The 18,959-nt window shown below is 34.7% G+C and overlaps 1 protein-coding gene across 3 annotated transcripts in view; it reads right to left on the bottom strand.

Moving 5' to 3' along the window:
- Positions 1 to 18,556, bottom strand: part of LOC138715095 (acylamino-acid-releasing enzyme-like) — a 30,041-nt gene extending 11,485 nt beyond the window's left edge. The window contains exons 1-8 of one of the 3 annotated variants that reach the window (XM_069847610.1): positions 18,472 to 18,556; positions 13,197 to 13,420; positions 11,977 to 12,146; positions 10,813 to 10,958; positions 8,141 to 8,408; positions 7,200 to 7,342; positions 3,587 to 3,758; positions 1,097 to 1,354 (exon numbers count right to left, since the gene is read on the bottom strand). In XM_069847610.1, coding sequence (XP_069703711.1) covers positions 1,097 to 1,354; positions 3,587 to 3,758; positions 7,200 to 7,342; positions 8,141 to 8,408; positions 10,813 to 10,958; positions 11,977 to 12,146; positions 13,197 to 13,420; positions 18,472 to 18,507 — 1,417 coding nt within the window. In that variant the 5' untranslated portion in view covers positions 18,508 to 18,556. Of the gene's footprint in view, positions 1 to 1,096; positions 1,355 to 3,586; positions 3,759 to 7,199; positions 7,343 to 8,140; positions 8,409 to 10,812; positions 10,959 to 11,976; positions 12,147 to 13,196; positions 13,421 to 14,744; positions 14,877 to 17,815; positions 17,954 to 18,471 lie in introns of those variants that run through there. The other 2 variants (XM_069847611.1, XM_069847612.1) reach the window with 2 other exon arrangements.
- Between the last annotated feature and the right edge of the window lie 403 nt (positions 18,557 to 18,959).

Here is an 18,959-nt window from a genome sequence, read left to right as displayed (position 1 = left end):
TCAAGAAGGTAGACAGCATCAAGCAAATTATTCATGAACATCTGAAATTTTCAAAAGTATGTGGAAGATGGATGCCCATAAATTTGACTGAAGAAAACAAAACAAGATGGGTTGAACTTTGTTCCCAATATCTCCAAAGCTAAAACCAAAAGATCACGATCACGAGTTCCGGAATAGAACTATGTTAACTGTGTATGCCAGTACACTGCTGAAACCAGAAAGGACTGGAAAATTCAGATCTGCCACTATCAAAGAAGGTAAAAGGAAAATCGCTGAGAATTAAAGTAATGCCTATTTTTCTGGGATGTGGAAGAGCCAACATTAATTGATTTTCTCTTCGATCAATGAATGCAGTATAAGTCTTTTGAAAGGGAAATTGAAAGAAACCATAAGGCTCAGAACCCGTAAAAAATTGTTTAACAGCATCATCCTCCTTGAGAAGGCAAAAGGAAGTAGGCACCAAAACAAGGATTTTCACATTATTGTTGATTCAGAGTATTTTATGTTTATTCTGATGTTGGTACTCCAGAATTTCAGGGATGGATAGTTACGTATATATTTCGATATTCAAAGGAAGACAGTCACAAAGCTGTATGCAAAGTGAAACATTCATCTCATCATATCTCAAAATAGAGATTTAGGACTTACTTTTCCTTTTGGCTTCTGAGGTAAGGATGCCCATCCTCACTGACCAAAATCACACAATATACCCTTGCTGAATTTGGCTGGGAAGTGCTGCCACATCCTATATAAACCCTGTATTTACACCTGTGCGACTATCACCTGTTCAGACCATTCAAGACAAGCTTAGAAGGGAAATATTTGCAACACATGATCTGGTAACAAAAGAAGTGCGGAAATGGCTGCTGCACAATCAACCAAAGATGTTCTTTTAAGAAGGAATATGGAGTGAAGTAAAGAAGTTCCTGGATCACTGGCAGAAGTTTATCAATAAGATGGGGGACTATTTTGAAAATAATTAGGGTAAAAATTTATGTTATGCAGTGTTCACAAATAAAGTGTGGAACAAATCTGGACCCCCTAACAAATTATTAATGGAACAAATATGAACCTTTGTAGTAAAATAAATACTTACTGCATGAAGCCTGTGGATCATCTTCTTGTGTGAGACTCATGTAATGCCACGCCAGATTATCCAATGAAGGATTAGCTTGCCAACTGGTAACAGGCGACAGCACTAGATCTTGCTCTCTTCCTTTGCCAGGAAGTTTGCCCAATACTAAATTAGGTGGCATCTTCAGGGAACTTCGTGAACAAACAACCACGTCATTTCTGACATCATGCACCACTTGGCTCCCTTCTGAATATTCCAGCTCTGTCACACTTTTGTCCTCTGTTAAAATGAACACACAACTCAAGTGTTTAATTCCCTCTGCTAATATTTCATTTAAATTAGATTATTTAACCCTTTCAGACCTGAATTTTTTATGATTTTCCACAATTATAATGTGCACAAGGTCATGGAGACACCATGGAGAAACAAAAAAACAAAGCAATCCTCTTCCTAATAACAATTGGCCAAAGAACTGGCAGGTGCTGCACTCTATCGATAAATAATGAAACTACTTCTGAGGATACCAAATGGAATCATCATGCAAATCATATGAGTCAGAGATTACAGAAATGTTAATGATTCCAAATCGACTCATTCAAGCAGAAAGGGTTAAATAATGTATTAATCAACTGCACAGAACACAATGTTATCTGATGTAGGAGCAACACTCCTACCATGTTATTTACCAATGGCCCAACATCAGGGGAGGTAAGATAAAATGTCTCCTCAAAAATTAATATTGAAAAATCATACTGAAGTAAAATTAGCCATTAGCAAGTGAAAAAAAAAAAAAAAAAAATTGTTGAGTTTAACTTTTATATGTTACTAGCATGACATCTGCAAGAATATTTTCCAAAGCACTCTTTTGAAGTGGGAAAAGTATTATCATCTTAGACAAAAAAAAAAAAATGACCAGCTGCCATACACTAAGTATTGTTCAGGAAAATTGGTTTATTTCGTGAGAGCTTAGGATTACAAGTGAATGAATTTCTTATGCAGCTGCAGAGTTCCAATAATTAGTTGTCAATAGTTAGGCTTTGATCTGATTTTTTTCCCCTTTTTTTTCTGTCTGTTTATAGATCAGGTGTTATAAATAATAAATGTATAACAAAGTTATAAAATATATACAAGGGGTAAATTAGGTGTAACATAAAAATCCTCTCGTAATGGTTATAAATATGACAGATTTTTTCTTGTGTGCTGGATTTTGACAAATTTACGTTACAGGACATTGGTCATCTTTTGTGTCTAAGACTGTACATGCAGAATCTCTTTACACTATTTCCTGAGATACACATATGATTATCAACCATTAATTCCATCACTCATAATAGATTTGTCTATTTGAAATTCCGGTAGCAATAATTGTGACTACTGCAGCATGCATGTACATATTACATCCACCGATTAGTCATCGTAATCAATGTCATTATCATCACCACGAACAGTTTAGGTTTAGGCTCATTTGAGACTGTTCCTATGTCTTTAGATGTTCTTGATTTGATCATCGTTGTTTAGATCTTCTCTATCTTTGAGCACTTTAGTATGGTATTGGAATGCTTTCTTTGGTAAAAGGGTTGATCTCATGCTTTGTAGGTGATTTAACCAATTCTTTTTATACATCTGGATACCTTCTACCAAATTTCGAATTTTTAATTTCTCTCGAATATTTGTATTTCTCTTTTTGTCCATCCTGACCTGCCACCCTATCCTACCTTTGATATGGACGAGCACATTTCTGATCCCGTTATTTTTATTACGAATATTCTTCTTTAATTTTCGAGCAGAAATTAATACTGAAATATACAACAACCCGACATGAGATACATTTGTCACAAGGAGGTGGCAAAATTACAAGAAATTTTCGGGAACTGTTGGTGTACCAAATATGGGTTCACAACAACATTGCCATTGTTATCTAATGTTCTGAGGTAATGAACTATGGAGTCTTACTTGAATCATTACTGCAGGCAATTTTAAAGCAAAACATAGATTAAAAAGGCGGAGATATCTTTCATATGCATATTTAACCTTGACAGTCTCCTTGGTATAGTAACTTGAACAGGAATCAAGAGGTACTGGTTCATTCCCAGTTATACCCAAGAATTGTTTCCAAGGGTATGAGAGCTGGACTGGAGTTAACTTAGACTCACGATCGGAAAAAATAGGGGAGCAATAATAAGTGGGGAACTTTGTGTGAAGAAAAACCATTAATGATGCTTGGGGAAACATACAGCAATGAATGCAGCATCCTAATTTTACTCATGTGGCTGTAGCACCATGAGAATATGTAACCTAAAAAGTTTTCAATATTACATATCATTACTCTCTCTTCAATTTTGTTTATAACTATATGCCATAGTAATTGACGTTCTCTGATTTGTATAGTACTTGGAATCAAATAATAAAATAAATTTAAAGTTTCAAATTGTGTACATATAAAATGTGCATTTAAATTACACAAAATACAGAGTATTGACACAGTTAATAAAACTGCCTCATTAGACATACCTATGTTTATGACATAGCTTTTCACGCAACACCTCTGTGGGGTACTTAGCAGAAGACGGGATGAATCTTCAGTCCAACAGCGTCTGGGTAACGACTGATTGAAAAATCCGTAGAAAGGATTTCCATTTGTTGTTGAAATCTGTTGCTTCACTATATCCACAACTGTCTCTATCTGCAAATGAATAATCCATGACGAGAAATGCTAATTAAAGGAATTTTGATGTACCGGAGAAATGGCTAGTAAATTTTATTCAGAACTTTTTCAAGAAGGGACAAGATTATTTTATGGGCTATATTACACACAATCCTCGATTTCACTTTTCGTTTGAAGGCAGACGAGTTATGGATTTATATTATCTTTAGATTGGATTTCAACCCAAAGACCTTGAATCTGATGGTAAACATGAACACGATCATTAAAACCAATCAACTATCATTAAAGTGAAGATCTAGGCTATCTTCCACTAAGACTGTCACCCCTCCCAGTACCCAATGAGTGTGGGCCAATGAAATGCCATGATGCATTCTGAAAGGCCCCCTACTATATTGAGATCCGGAAAAATCAGCATTTAATTCTATCGATCCACTTAAGAGAAACTAAATTGGAAGAAATGCAACACTTCCAAGCTTCATATTGTAAGAATTGCAAAATGTAATGACAAAAGATGTCTACTTATTTCAGAGTTTCTTTTTTTCTGGTGGATAATGATGGACAGAGGAAAGAAATGAAAGTAAAAAGGAAAAGTAAGACAGCCAAGATTAATAAGGAAAGGAAAAAGAGGAGGCAGGAAGAAGAAGGTAAAGAAAAAGAAAGACAAAGGATGAAACGCCATTTTACAAGAATATAATATGCTGAAAATAAATAACATTTAGGCCTATCTTTATTCTCTTATTACGCAAGTATAGGGAAAGTAGTGTGGTTCTAAAATTCGATTCGAGATATTGACAGAAATGCTCACTTCTAGCATCCCTGTTATTGTGCATTGAAATCTAGCATGTTATTTATCTATCCATCCCTGTGTGTTTGTCTAACTATATGACAATAATTCGCCCTAAATACAGTGAAATCTCTTTTTAACTTTTCTGTAAATTAACCAATGCTTTCGAAAGTCTTCGTAGAACTACAATAAAAATTATGTAATTGATTCCTACTTTTAAGGAACTCCACTCTGCAGAAAACATTCTAAGGAATACATTTGAGCGAATCTGCAATACATAATCCCTTCCAGTGAAATTTCGAATCTGTTTCAATATTTGTGATCGATAATATACAACAAAATCTAGATTGATAATAAACCAGGTTCAAGTCAAACTCTACTTGTAGAAACATTCTGTGTTTGCATATGAAAATTATACACTTAAATACAGTACTTACATAGCCTACTGTGTAACATGTTATTGTGGTTTTGTGAAAATAACACATTGTATGTTTGCTAATAGGAAATTCAATGGGTATCATACATATGTAATTATAATGTACTTAAGTAGCCTAAAGGTGTTTAATTTCTACTCCCAGCCCTTCCTTGCTCATAATACATTAAGTAAAAATTCCCTTTCAAAAAATTCCATATTACCAATAAATATATACAAAATACACTCAGACGATATGCCAGAATTTCCAACCAAAAAATAACACTGACGACTTGCTCGAAACCTTTATGCTCTTTTTTACAGAAGAAATAGTTAATGTATAATACATTGCAGAAATGTACATGTTCTCAAAAATGTATAGTTTGAGGAAATAATATTTAAATGCTACAATATGTCTCAAATGAAAAAACCTACCGACATTATTAGACTCAAATTAATGTAATACAAAAATGCCATTCCTTGCAATTTTACACCTACCACCTTCACAATGACATTACATCATTTTGCATCACTACCACGATTCCGTTCAATCAGCAGTGCCAAAACCTTGCACATTATGCAATCAAGCACACTGTGCAGTGGTCTCCATGCACTATGTATTTCCTCTTCCCCTACATGTTGTTGTTTAATCAACTGTTAGAAGACAGGCCAAGAGATAATGGGATAGGATGGCCAGTTCTTTTCCCCCCTCAATTTCATATATCGTCGACTAGTTACATACAGTATTACACTAGTCAGGTTTCAGATACATACAAACAATTGTTCTTCCTCTGACACATATTGTCAAGTGAGATGCACTGCCTGATAATACAGATATATGTATCAGCCAGAACCTCAACCAGAGGATATTCCCCTACATGGTAGGAGTGAATCAGATTGGAGGGGTGTGCAAAGGGTTATACTTCACAAAACACTTGAACGAGTTCAACTTAAAGCTACAAGGGAAACATAAACTGATTTCTGATATTACTGATGCAGTGAAAGGATTTAAACTGTTGACTTCATTATGGAAAATACACATACAGGATCACATTCTTATTCATTTTCCTTATCTCCATCCAGTGAATGCAAGAGTGGACGTTCAGAAGCAGGCTACATAAACATTCTGAGTAGCTTGCAAAATGAGTTTGGTAATAGATTCCATGACTTGGAAACATTCCAATTAAAGTTGAACTATGCCATACTCTGTAAAGCTTTTGGATGTTCTTCCTAAATTTGCAGCTGGAACAACTCGACTTGCAATGTAATTCACAACTTAAAGAAATCTACATAAATAAATATATCATTCGATTTTACAAAGCATTAGACCAAACATGCTACTCACAATTAAAACACTCATTGTGCATGAATTAATGTTAAGCATTCTGTTTCAAAGACATCTCATTATTTTATAAAAATTCGTTCATTCAGGAAATTAGTTGGGTCAGTTAACATAACAAAAAAATTTGAACTTGTACTTCTTAGACTTCAGTGAAGATAAGACTCATCTCACCGTAGCTTCCAGAATGGATCCATAGCCTGCTAGGACTCCTTTAAAATTAATTATAATGTCTTTCCAGGAATAGAAAATTATCTTTATGGTAGTGTCTGTCATGTGTGTATTTGGTTGACACAGCATGTACATTTTACCGGTTATTTAACATATTATATCAATAACATAATTATCTAGCTTTGGTGTAATTGGTGACAGTAAAAGAAGAGTCTGAGGATTCGTCATGGGATTACTTGACATTCGTTTAACAGTTGGACAAAACCTCGGAAAAAAAAATTCAATCAGATAATCAATGCAAGCGAGATTCGAACTCACGTCCAGGCCCAGGCTCAGACTGCAAGTCCTAGTCACTACCACGAGACTACAATGATGGCACACAAAGTATGTCAAAGAAATAGAACTGCACTCTAATAATAATTTATTATTTAATTTTCTTATGAACTATATTCACCAATTAAGATTATCTACATCATTCCTGGGCATAATGGGGAAGTGGAACGTTCTGATACCAGCTCCCACAGCCATTCCGCTTACACTTATAAACAAACATACTGTGCATCAGTGATGGATTTCAGGCGACCAGCGAGAGCTGAAAGTTCGTAAAAACTATAATGCAATCTGTCAGTGAGCAATGCTTAACTGCCAGTCTACTCGTCTCAGCCGGGGAAGGTGGAATGGGGAGTTAAGAGGATATCTGCAGTGACTCTATAGAGTTAATAGTGCCTAGGCCTGATCTACATAAATACTAACCTGTTTAGAGCCCCATTTGCAACGCATCAACTTGTGTGCAGCGTGGTGAGGTCCTCCACATGCTCGCTGGAGCCATACTAAGTATTCACCATTAATACTGAACCGTGGTGATCTCACAGCCTGACCTTCGTCCGACAACACATCTAGCAAATAAAATCAACAAGATTTACTGTTAAAGTTTAAAAATGATTCATTTCAGAATATTATTAGATAAAGCTCATACATTTTACTTGACGATCAAATGATTCCCAATTAGAGCTGAGGACGGAGCGAGTAGAACTGTTGAGTAACTCGCTTCTATCGTTTTATGTGCTTGGCAGCAGAGCACTGAAATTACTCGGTTAACCGTAGCCGTTACCGGTCAGTTCAAACGTTCGAACAGAGTTTACGTGTTTCACTTAGTTCTACCAGACAATAACGTAGGTACTAATGTATTTAAATATTTTCTGCTGCAGGACAAATTATTTCCTTATCCCAAGGCAGGCTGAAACTCTAGTATTGAAGAGGAGTTCATCCTATTATATGACCTGTCAAGCGGGTCTAATGAACACTGCCAGTCTGAATCACATTAGCCAGAACTTCAGCAGTCTCAATATTTTGCTTCTCATTTCAGAGTACAAGGAGTGACAAGATAATAAAAAATTGCATTACTCTGTATGAAAACAATAATGTGAAATCCACTTCACATTATATTCGATATATATTATATCGAAATTATAGCCATCCAAATCTTGGATTTTAAATATCGGCATCCTAATCAATTCAAATGAATAAAAAAGAAAATGTAAACTAATGTTAAAAAAATACACAATGAAATTTTAAAAAAATAATATTCTGCAACAAGATAGGGTAGCTATCAAAACAATAAAAATTTATTGAAATTGTTTTTTTATTTATAACATTATGCAAGCATGGATTATGACTACAGTAAAAACACTTACTGAATACTCCATCTGTTGTAAGATGGAAGATGAAGCTCTGTCTGTTGGTACAATATATGAGCCCGAGACGGCGTGGTTCATTTTCCCAAGCGATTCCCACAACACCCTTTCCATCAGGAGTCCAAATGACCTGACCAGGTGTCAGATGAGCTGGAATTCCTTCAAGAACGGATAATGTCTCTGATTTTGTATCACATACCACTACTACAGACTGGTGTTTCCCTGTCATCTGCTCTCCCCAATCTGGACGGAATACGTATTCCTCTCCCTGTAATAAAACTAAACTATTACAGTCCAGAATAAAACCTTAATAAAATTATATTCTTATGTATTCACAGTAAGAGTAAAGTTCACTCTGTACATATCATGATTCTGCAACTTTTTTCTGCAAGGAATGCTCATTTTCATTTGACTGAAGGATGGAAACCATTCTAAAATTATAAAAAAAGAAAACATTTTTTGATCATGCTGATCGAATTTGTGTTCCTCTAGTTTTATGTAAGTGAACTAACAGGTCCCACATCGAGAAGAAATAAATGTTTCCTAAAGCCATCAAATGTATACATGTAAAGAAAGTACAGTATTAAAGTAAATAATTAATAACAATACTATTTTCTCATACACAAAATTATTTTCAAACGTAAGTTATTAAACATTTCCCCCCTCCACTACAGGCCCATCTGCTTTTGTTCCAGTGCACCACAGCCTATGGCTTATTGTGCTTGTCTGAGTTATTTATAAATACGAGCTCATTAACCCTGTATTACTGATTAATGGGCACACTCCTATTAATGAGAATTTGTCAAGATTCTCTGGTACTAAACTGTGAAGTTATAAAATGTACTGAAAGTTTTTAAATTCAGTCGTAAAACTGTCGTTTTCTCAATGCAGTTGATTGTTAATATCTGGAAGAACTGAAATTAGCACAATAGATGATTGAAGTAAGTTACTTTCTGATTAAATTGCAATTACAGACACAGAGCTCCATGGATTTTTTTACGATGTTGTATCAACTATGATGTTATTTAGTGTCAATTGGATTGGTGATGGCGAGATGGTATTTTATGAGATGAGGCCGAGGATTCGCCGTGGATTACGTAATATTTGCCTTATGTTTGGGAAAAACCTCGGAAAAAACCCAACCAGGTAATCAGCTCAAACAGGAATCGAACCCACACCCAACTCCGGACTGGCAGGTAAGCACCTTAGCCAACTAAGCTATGTCGGTGGCTAGCTCCATGTTAATGCAACCAGAGAAATGAGCTTGTCAAAGAAGTTGCTATAATGAAGGTATATTACAATTTGTAATCGTATTTTGTGACTTTCCTGTGTAGTTATTAACACATTTAATTTATTATACAATGAAACCTGTGTTAAGCAGTTACCATAGGTTCTTCAGGAAAATAGTCATTAGCATAGATAGGAGCTAAATCAAGGTTAACTATGGAAACTGCTAGTATTTTATTGCGTGATTAACTGTATTATAATGAGTTTACCATTTACAAATTAACTTATTATATCATTTTTAATTAAAATAATAAGCACATACATTTAATTATGAAACAATACTTCTGTGCATTTTGTTAATTTATTATGCTACTACTTGTGTTCTGTTATATATAAATCTTTCCACACCTTCGACAATCATGTGCTTCCTCTTCTATAGTGTTAGAAGTACTGACTGGAACCTCTGACTTGCACATTTCAAGTTCAAACTATTATATACACCAAAATTCAGCAACAAACCTAAAGATTAAAATTTGAAGATCATGATGCTCAATTACAAACCAAGTTTAGCCGACAGAAGGCTCATGAAATATGTACACTTCACAAGCAATAATGTCCTTTAAATTAGCAGGCACTCTGATGGTGTCTTGAGTCATCCTACTTAATTCAGTGATGCAAGACAAAGTTGCTGTGTCACAAAATTAGTTAGGTACCAGAAACCTAGAACTTCTGAACCCAATATTATTTCTTAGAAAGAATTTCGACAGCAGTTTATGGCTGCATGACAAGTAGAGGTAAATCTATCAGAGTAGTCTGATTGCTGACTATGTCTGGAGGTGACTACTGAAATTAGGTTACACGAGATATGTGGTAAACTGAACCAATTCCAGGAAAGAATGGCCATTTGCTCAGGTAATGATAGGGTGGACGCGACCACTACAGTATGCTTACTGTGTACAGTTCAACCTTATTATCGTGTGCCTGGTAAAAAATCAAGATAGCCCTTTTTATAATACCTAAGTAGTTGTAATTTCCGAAGATATAATTTGTAAAATTAAGTCATAATGATCTCAATGATCTTAACAATTATTATAAGACAACTCAGTTTTCTAGGTAATGCGAGTAAGATACTTGATCATAAATCTTTTGAGACACAAACAAGTAGCATTTGAATAACGAAAAGCAAAAGAATCTTGCTGTATACATTGAGGAAGATAAACAAATAGCTTAATTTTTACTTTGCTTTACTCCGGCAGTGTAAAATATGAAATCAGTGTTTACTGGTTCAAACCTTGTCGAGGTTGATGGGAGTATAAACAGGCAAAAATCTGAATACTTCACAGTATTGCCACACGGTCAGTTTATACAGGTAGTTACGACAGTCGAAGTAATTGACATAAGAAAACAACCAACTAGCCTATGATAATATTTAACAAAATACATACTCTTAAAGGTTTCACATCTCCGGTTCCACTCTCTTTATTATCCTGTGGTTTTGGTTTATAAAATGGTTCTGTCTTTGGTAGCTTCTTTTCAGCAACGTATAGCAACTTCTGCTCACATGGCGACCAGTCAAATGAGCCGAAATCGTCTGTAAATAAACATTGCAATGTTAATTCTTTTGTGCTAAAAAGACTCTGAAACCTACATTATAAGAGAAATTAATAAATTACAGTATAGATTCCAGTTCTGAGGCCCTGCGAAAGACTACATTTCTGTCAGGAGCAATGGGTATATGTCACTCTAAGAGTCAAGATGTAGCACACATCTTTCAATGTAAAGAGATCAGTATACAATGTAACAGCCAACCTATTCACAAGACAATATTTGCTAATAATTTCTTTCTGCATGCAAACGAAATAACATGGCAAAAAAATAAGTAATAATAAAAGGCCTATGTTCCTGGTGGAGAAGTGGAGAGCATCTTACTTCCTTCCTTATAGTCTGCATGTTATGAACGAGTATCTTGTGTTACATTTGACCTGTACCATTCTGTAAAGTGACTTTGCGTCATATTGGCCAAATTATCTAAAAGTTCCGATACTTGTGAATGCTTAATGTAAGTAAAGCAATCTTTAAAAGCTCAAAGAAGAGGCTATAGAAGCCCATTATTAAAGGTAGAAATATAACAATGATGAAACGATGTTGAAATAGAAAATTACTGGGTAAAGGAGAGAGTTGAAGTTCTTCCACATGTACCAGACAGCTTATCCATTAGAATACTTTAGATAACATGTATCTCTTTCAATAGTAGTTTGTGTAAGATGCACTCTGCACTCCATTACACATTTTATCAGTTTTTTTCACTCTTTGCAGTCTTGCCACTACCATGTGACGATTGTGATGTTAGAAGTGAGGAAGTGCAGAACTCGAAACTGGACAGTATATAAATTTCTAAATATTTATGAAATTTAAGATTAGTATTTATATATTCACAGAAGTTTCTCAAACAGGATTATTCCCAAATTTTCTCAATTATGAAGTGGGAGAAAAAAATGGAATAAAAGAGACGAAATATCTGGCTTCAGCTGTTTCTCAATTTATTTCATTTACTTACTTCCCCACACTGCCTGATCTTAAAAAGTGCTACAATTTAAAACGTAACTTACTGTCACTATACACATCTCCATGAACTTCAAGTGCTGACAAATCAAAATGTTTCCAGAGTTGTCTATTTTTCCATATTTCTAAATACTGCTTCTTTTTATTATTGACTTCTGATGTAATTTCTCGAACAACTCCTCGTAATTCCTCAGAGTTTGAAAACCTGGACAACAACCTGAAAAAATGTGTTTATTATATTAATAAAACAATCAGAAGCAAAATATGAATTGCAAAGACAAGAACTGGCATAGAAGATGATCAGGTTAATTACGAACATAACAGCTGCAGCTGAATCAACATGCCTGTATCTTTAACATCATATGCTAACACAACCCAGTCCTGTTCCTTTACACAAGTTTTAATGTCTTTGTAAAGTCTTCATAACTATCGCAACAATTCAGGGAACCACTTCTTACGTCTTTATGACTCAGTTATTACAGTCTGTTGCAGTCTCACAGGGGTAACAGAGATACCTGCATATACACCAGGAAATCTGTGTGAGAAATTGAGCACTAATTTTGCCTGGGGTCCTCTCGCAAATGGACATGATTATTTTACATGTTGTAAATCTATAACACATGAATAATAAAGATGATTAGACAGCTGACTCAAGAACATCTCATTTTTCTGTGCAAACATTATTTTAAATACCAGTACGAATCAGCTCGTCGTGTGCGTCCAGAATTTATTCAAACATTTCCTGATCAATTGTCTCCTTCCAGAACTGCAATTCGGGATATCGAACAAAAATATTAATCTATTGGCTTGGTGCAAAACAAAAAACACAAGCGAAAATGTACAGTTTTAATATATAGGAAAAACTACACGAAATTGGCGCAAATCTTGAACATACGACAAAAAAATCACAAGTTTACAAAACAAATCCTCACGCACTGCAATCTAACTAAAGAAAAACATTAGAAATGAAATCAGAAACAAGACAGTGGCCGAAATTAATCATGTCAATCAGAATGTGTTTTCCCAATACTCCAATGTCTGTTTAGTCAAGGGAGCAGACAAAGCTTATAAATAAAAAGCTCTGAATCAGGTCTACTTGCAGTGATGTTTTGACTGTCCCATTCAGAAATGAATAAATGGAGTTTCACTAATGTGCACACCTGAGAGGATACTATGCTCTCAGGTGCACATACGTCCAAAATGACCCACTTGCCCTCCGACCTCCCCAGAAAACAGAAATTTCAACAATGAATAAAATCTAACATACTCAAATGATGTGTCCATAGGTATCATATCTGAGAATTTCTGGAATGATGAATCAACAAAATGAGTCTGCTGAAACTTCACCGACTTCCCTCTCTCAAGATTTCTTTGTGACCATGTGGACACTACCGTCAATCCATTGCTGCCGGCAACTCCATTCATTATCCTTGCAGAAGTCGGTGATGGATATTGAACAACTGCTTTAAATACTTTAACCACTTTATCCACCTGTAAATACAAGCGAATTATTATAGAATGTGAGACACGAACTGTGAAATGTGCTACATAAATAAGAAGCAATGTTAAAAAATAGCAAACATCTAATATGCATACAACAAATAAAGATAACAAAGCATTATGAATGCTAAAGACATTTGAAAACAGTACAGACATTTGGAATAACTTTGTATAGGTCAGAGTAACTTTGTACCAGTTCCTAATTTCACTAGAAGATATAATTTCACATTTCCTAAGTGTGATAGCTTTCGATTGAGGTCATTCCCATAACCTACGATATGTATGCTTTGCTTTCTATCTATTATGTCCGGTCCCTGAAGAATATTTAAGGTTCCACGTGATTAAATATTGCATTCTGTTTATAGTAGCTGGTTTATGAACGATTTTCAACTTTATATTGTAAGTACCATATATAATTTTATTTTCGCATTACAATTATTGCAAATGTTAAATTAATGCTTATCCTCTCTTTTTTAAAATACCTACAGTAATAATCTCGTAACATACATAATCCTATGTCTCATAAATTATAAAATTAATCTGACAAATGCTGTTTTGGTTCGATTTCAGGGTTAATTTGTACCTCTACAAAGTTTGCATGATAACACTGATTCTATTATAAGCAGTCAAATTTGATTATAAATAAACATAATTAATTTGTTTATTAACTAACATATCGATGGCTGAGAACCAGACTGTTCTAAGTCCAATTTTTTATAAGAAAGAAATCTGTGTTTCATTGTGTTCCAGTTCTTGTCTGCATATATGAATCGAACAAAATAGTAAATATTCCTCTCCATAAGGTTGCTATTGTTATGCCCATTTCTGACACCAATTTTTGTTATACTAATTCTGACACCAGTATTTATTATACCATGTCTGACACCAAAATTTATTGTTAAGCTCTATCAATTCTGACACCAGTAATTTGTCGTGCCACTTGCACGACAAGGGCGACAAGGGCAAATGGCTTATCTTTGAGATAATCGTGAGTTATAATCTACTATCAAGATAACACGAACGAATCAGACACTGCGTTATTCTTCCTAACTCTCTAATATGATTTATAAACTGTACTTGCTTATGGATAGGAGAGATTCCTACTTAGAATGTGATCTCAGGCTTTCGAAATAATCACAAGTGTAGAAATTCACTATTACTAAGTTTATTAATAAAATGTCAATTTACTACAGACAGATTATTAAATATTGAGATTGAACGATTTAGAAAGTATGAAAATTTCTGTTAATTCTAAAGTACCAAGATGAACTAGTTAAATGAAAAGTCTAAAGATTGAACTGATGATTTTACTTACAGTAGATAGTAGGGCGAACCCTGGTGCTGTTCACAGATGATGCCATTTTCTGAATTTCTTCCTGGACGTCGGGAAGTTACGACCTCTACTGCATGACCGCTGCCTTGACCAATAACTAATGACCGCGTTTTGGATGTTTCATGTCCATTTATAAATTCTCGAAATGCGTCCTTTGTGACGTAACAGAGTGACTCTATTTTACCCGCGAATCTTCTAAAAAGACGGTATTGCATTCACTAAACACCACGCTTCTGATTCTTAATCATTATTTCAGATCGGCGTTTCCAGTCATCACTTAGAACAATACAGATTTAAGGAACTCTCACGACTGAATCTCTGTTTTTGACTTGACCAATGGAAATCCAGAGTTGCAGAATCATCGCCAATTAAAATGTCTCGCGAGAGACGCTGCATAAAATATGTATCTTTCGTTATATGTCAGCTGTTGCTAAGACTGACTTCGTGCTATGAGTAAAATGCAAGCGTACGCATTTCTACCTTGTTCAAGGACTGGACTGTGCTGAGTTGGCTAAGCTGTACTCTGTAATCTGTCAAAACAGGAAGCGAGCTCTGTCGCAATGTAAAGGCATGTTTGAATCTTTTAATAAGTACGATTTTATTACTTTAAAATAAAGTGAAAATATATTGCTTATGGTCATAACAAAGTTATGATTGCTTATCATAATCCTTGGGCACAACACTATGAAGCTATTCCAATTGTTTCATGAAGCTTTGAATGTCAGGAGCTTAAAATAGCTCTCCTGAAAAAAAAATAGTAAAATGGACTTGGAACAGTCTGGTTCTGGGCCATCGATATGACAATTATAATGCCTATCGTACATAAAATTAATATAAAATGTAACTGTACTAGATCTACTACAGACACACTTTAAGTTTATATCGAAGAATTAATTTTTTTGCTAGTTGGCTTATTAATGAAATTTCTTTGACCTTGTATATTCAACTACTGTTCTAATTTTTACACTCGTCTTGGACTTTCATAATGCACTGAAATTTTTAGATGGCAAGAAGTCAAAAGGATTCTCCAGAGAGAAGACAGTATGCAATGAAGGCAACGTATTCCAGTGAAACGCTACAGCAAGCACTAATGATATAGGCCTAAACACTGGAAAGCTTGTAAACGAGAAGCTGCATATTTGTATTCCATACCAAGACAAACACTAGTGAATAAATTGAAAAATAAAAACAGGAATAATTTTGGGAAGCCAAATATGTTTTCACCAAGAATGTTAGTTCTCTGTGCTATGATGACTTTGTAATAGTCTCATATAAATGATCACTGTTCCCGGTAGGCCTAAGTCAATAACATTGTACTGCATGGTCTCATCTGCAGATACAAAGTCAGTTGCGAAGTCAAGAAGGGAAGCACTGGATGTGACTTGGCCAGTTTGAAGTAATAAGGAAAGTTAATGGGTTGGTAAATAAAAGGAGCACGTATGAACCGATTATGTTAAGACTGTGAAGAATTTGATTAAAGAATTAAAAATAACTTATATCGAACGCATATGTAGGTAATAAATAAATAAAAATTGTGTGTAGGCTATATTTTCTTTTGTAGTGCTAGTATATTTTATTGTTATAATAAATCTTCAATAAACTTTTCTTTTGTGACTTCATAGGAAATAAAATTTCATGTATTTTCTTATTGTATGATCAAAAATTACCTTGAATTTGAAGGGGAATATAGAATTTAATAGGAAAACACATACGGCTATTGTGTTTTGAATTTTAGATTCAGAAACAATACTTTTGCTAAACTATAGTCTTAGTTTATTTATACATATTATCGACACATAGGCCTAATGTACCTAAAGTTAATTAATCTGAGAGGTCCGACAGTAAGTGAACTTCTCTTCAGGGAACGTTTATACTATTTTCGTGTTTTATTTTCGATGCAGAGTTACAGTTATTTGGATAACTTTGTACCACTTCTATCATATTTTTATAGGCCTTGGGGAGGCCGAGACGTAGATGGAAGGATAATATTAAAATGGATTTGAGGGAGGTGGGATATGATGGTATGGACTGGATTAATCTTGCTCAGGATAGGGGCCGATGGCAGGCTTATGTGAGGGCAGCAACGAACCTCCGGGTTCTTAAAAAACCATAAGTACATACTAAAATAGTGTGTATTGAAATTGATGTTTAAAAGTAAATTATTTAAGAAAGCTACTTATTTTATGGGTTGAGACATAATAGCCTAATACCGAAAATCATATTTTAAATAAGTGAAATTTGACATTTAATGGTGGTACAAAGTTACACGGTTAATTAGGGAAACTTTATATCACATCTATTAGGGTATAGATATCTCCATCCCCTCCTCTATTGCCGCCTTTTCGTAAACAAAACAAAACAAAACAAAACAAAAAATAGATTAAACTAGCGCTAAGGTACTGCCGTTGATTTCGAATGTGAAAATCGTTGAATTTATAGGGGATTTCTTTGTGGAGATGCAGTTGATCGTATATGAAACGCATACCGTAACAAAAGCCTAAACTACCCAACCTGCCACAGAATCGTACGTAACATGCAAAGTGTATAAGGGAAGTACGAAGGGAATTACCTCAGCGCTAGTTTAGTCAATAATTATTATTCTTATAGTTTCAGAACCTACAGATTATTAGTTTGAGCTAGTATGCTTGCATAATAAGGTACAATGTAATGTAACAAAGAGAGATATAATTACAGCCTTTTTTTAAGTATGTTGGCATATCAGATAAACTGACGTCGCTTAAAATTGCTATAGGTTAGAATTCACATAACCAATAAATAGTCTCTATATTACGATCTTATTTAATGAAGTCCATAGTCAGTAAATGTTGTTTAACATATTTGAATATTCTTTTTAACAACGTAACTTAAATGCTTTGACGCGATGTCTTTCAAAAAACAGCGTAGCCTATAAATTTTACATTTGGCTATACCGTACGTATTTCAATGTACTGTATTCAATTGTTTTTTAGACTATTACAAATATATAACCGGTGTTAAAAACTACTGTATTTATGTTATTTTACAAAGATATATATACATATTATCGTCTTTACCTGAGACATTTTGATTATATTTTCAGCACTTCTTATTCCAGTTTAACAACTTATCGTACTTCACTACCATTCACGGAGTCTACGGTTTTACTTCTGGCTAAGATATCCACACAGTACAGTGCAATGTAAGCTATGCAAATACGAGTCTAGATAACTGAAGTCTCGTTATATAAATAACCATACATGAAGGAAACAATGTGCAGTATTTCAAAGGTATTAACCATTATTATTTACAACTGTCACGCTTATCATTTTGTGTTACAAGAGACATGTAACAGTAGTTATCAAAGTTATGTGATCTGCAGACATTAATTTTCTAATAATGCGAAGTTACATTTTGATACAATCAATAATGCCCCAGTACATTTATTTATAACTACAATGTGTATATAATTTAACTGATAAATCAGCTATAGACAGACGTTCTTATAAATTTTATCGGACCTACACCTCATCTCATCACTTGCCCTTGGCACTTCAGCAGTGGGCAGTGGCAGCGCCAGCATCGTTTACGAGTCTCCAAGCAGCCCTGATCACAAGGGCGTTCGAGTTGTACTCGTTGTACTATGTTTGGCTTTCCAACTAAGCTGTCCGTGGTTCGTTTCCCAGTGTGGACAATGGAAGAGATTTATCTTGTCCATATGAGCCCTACTTACATGACAAGGGCGGTCTGCAATATTTGCCTGCTCCATAGCTTTTACCCTCCCTCACATCGCATTGGATTGTTATTGTGGTATACTGTAGACCTACAGTATCTGTATGAAAGGAGGATAAACAAGAGAAAGAAAGAAAGAAAGAAAGAAAGAGCGTTCGGTTATGCAGAACTAAAATAAATATCTGTAAGCCACCTTCCTTGTGTTCTTTCCCATTGAAATTACTATGAAGATAATTATCACTAGCCAAAGAGAGATGAAAACGTACCGTTTTCAAAATTAAATTAGAAATTAAAGAAGATTTAATGAAGTGAAAACATGAACACCGTCCACTTACGCGCGTGGATTAGAGAGCCCGTGATGTACCGGTACGGTAACTGAAAAGGGAATATTGTGCACTACCTACAGTAATTAGTAAATTGGGTTGGAGTGTTCTGAGGTATACTTTTGCTGTACTTCGGGTGTGTGAATTCGAAGAGAGTGGGAAAAAC

The sequence above is a fragment of the Periplaneta americana genome, chromosome 15 (genome assembly GCF_040183065.1).
Source record: "Periplaneta americana isolate PAMFEO1 chromosome 15, P.americana_PAMFEO1_priV1, whole genome shotgun sequence".
Classification (NCBI taxonomy): Eukaryota; Metazoa; Arthropoda; class Insecta; order Blattodea; family Blattidae; genus Periplaneta; species Periplaneta americana.
The sequence above is the reverse complement of the archived record's forward strand: the minus strand, read 5'-3'. Positions and strand labels throughout refer to the sequence as shown.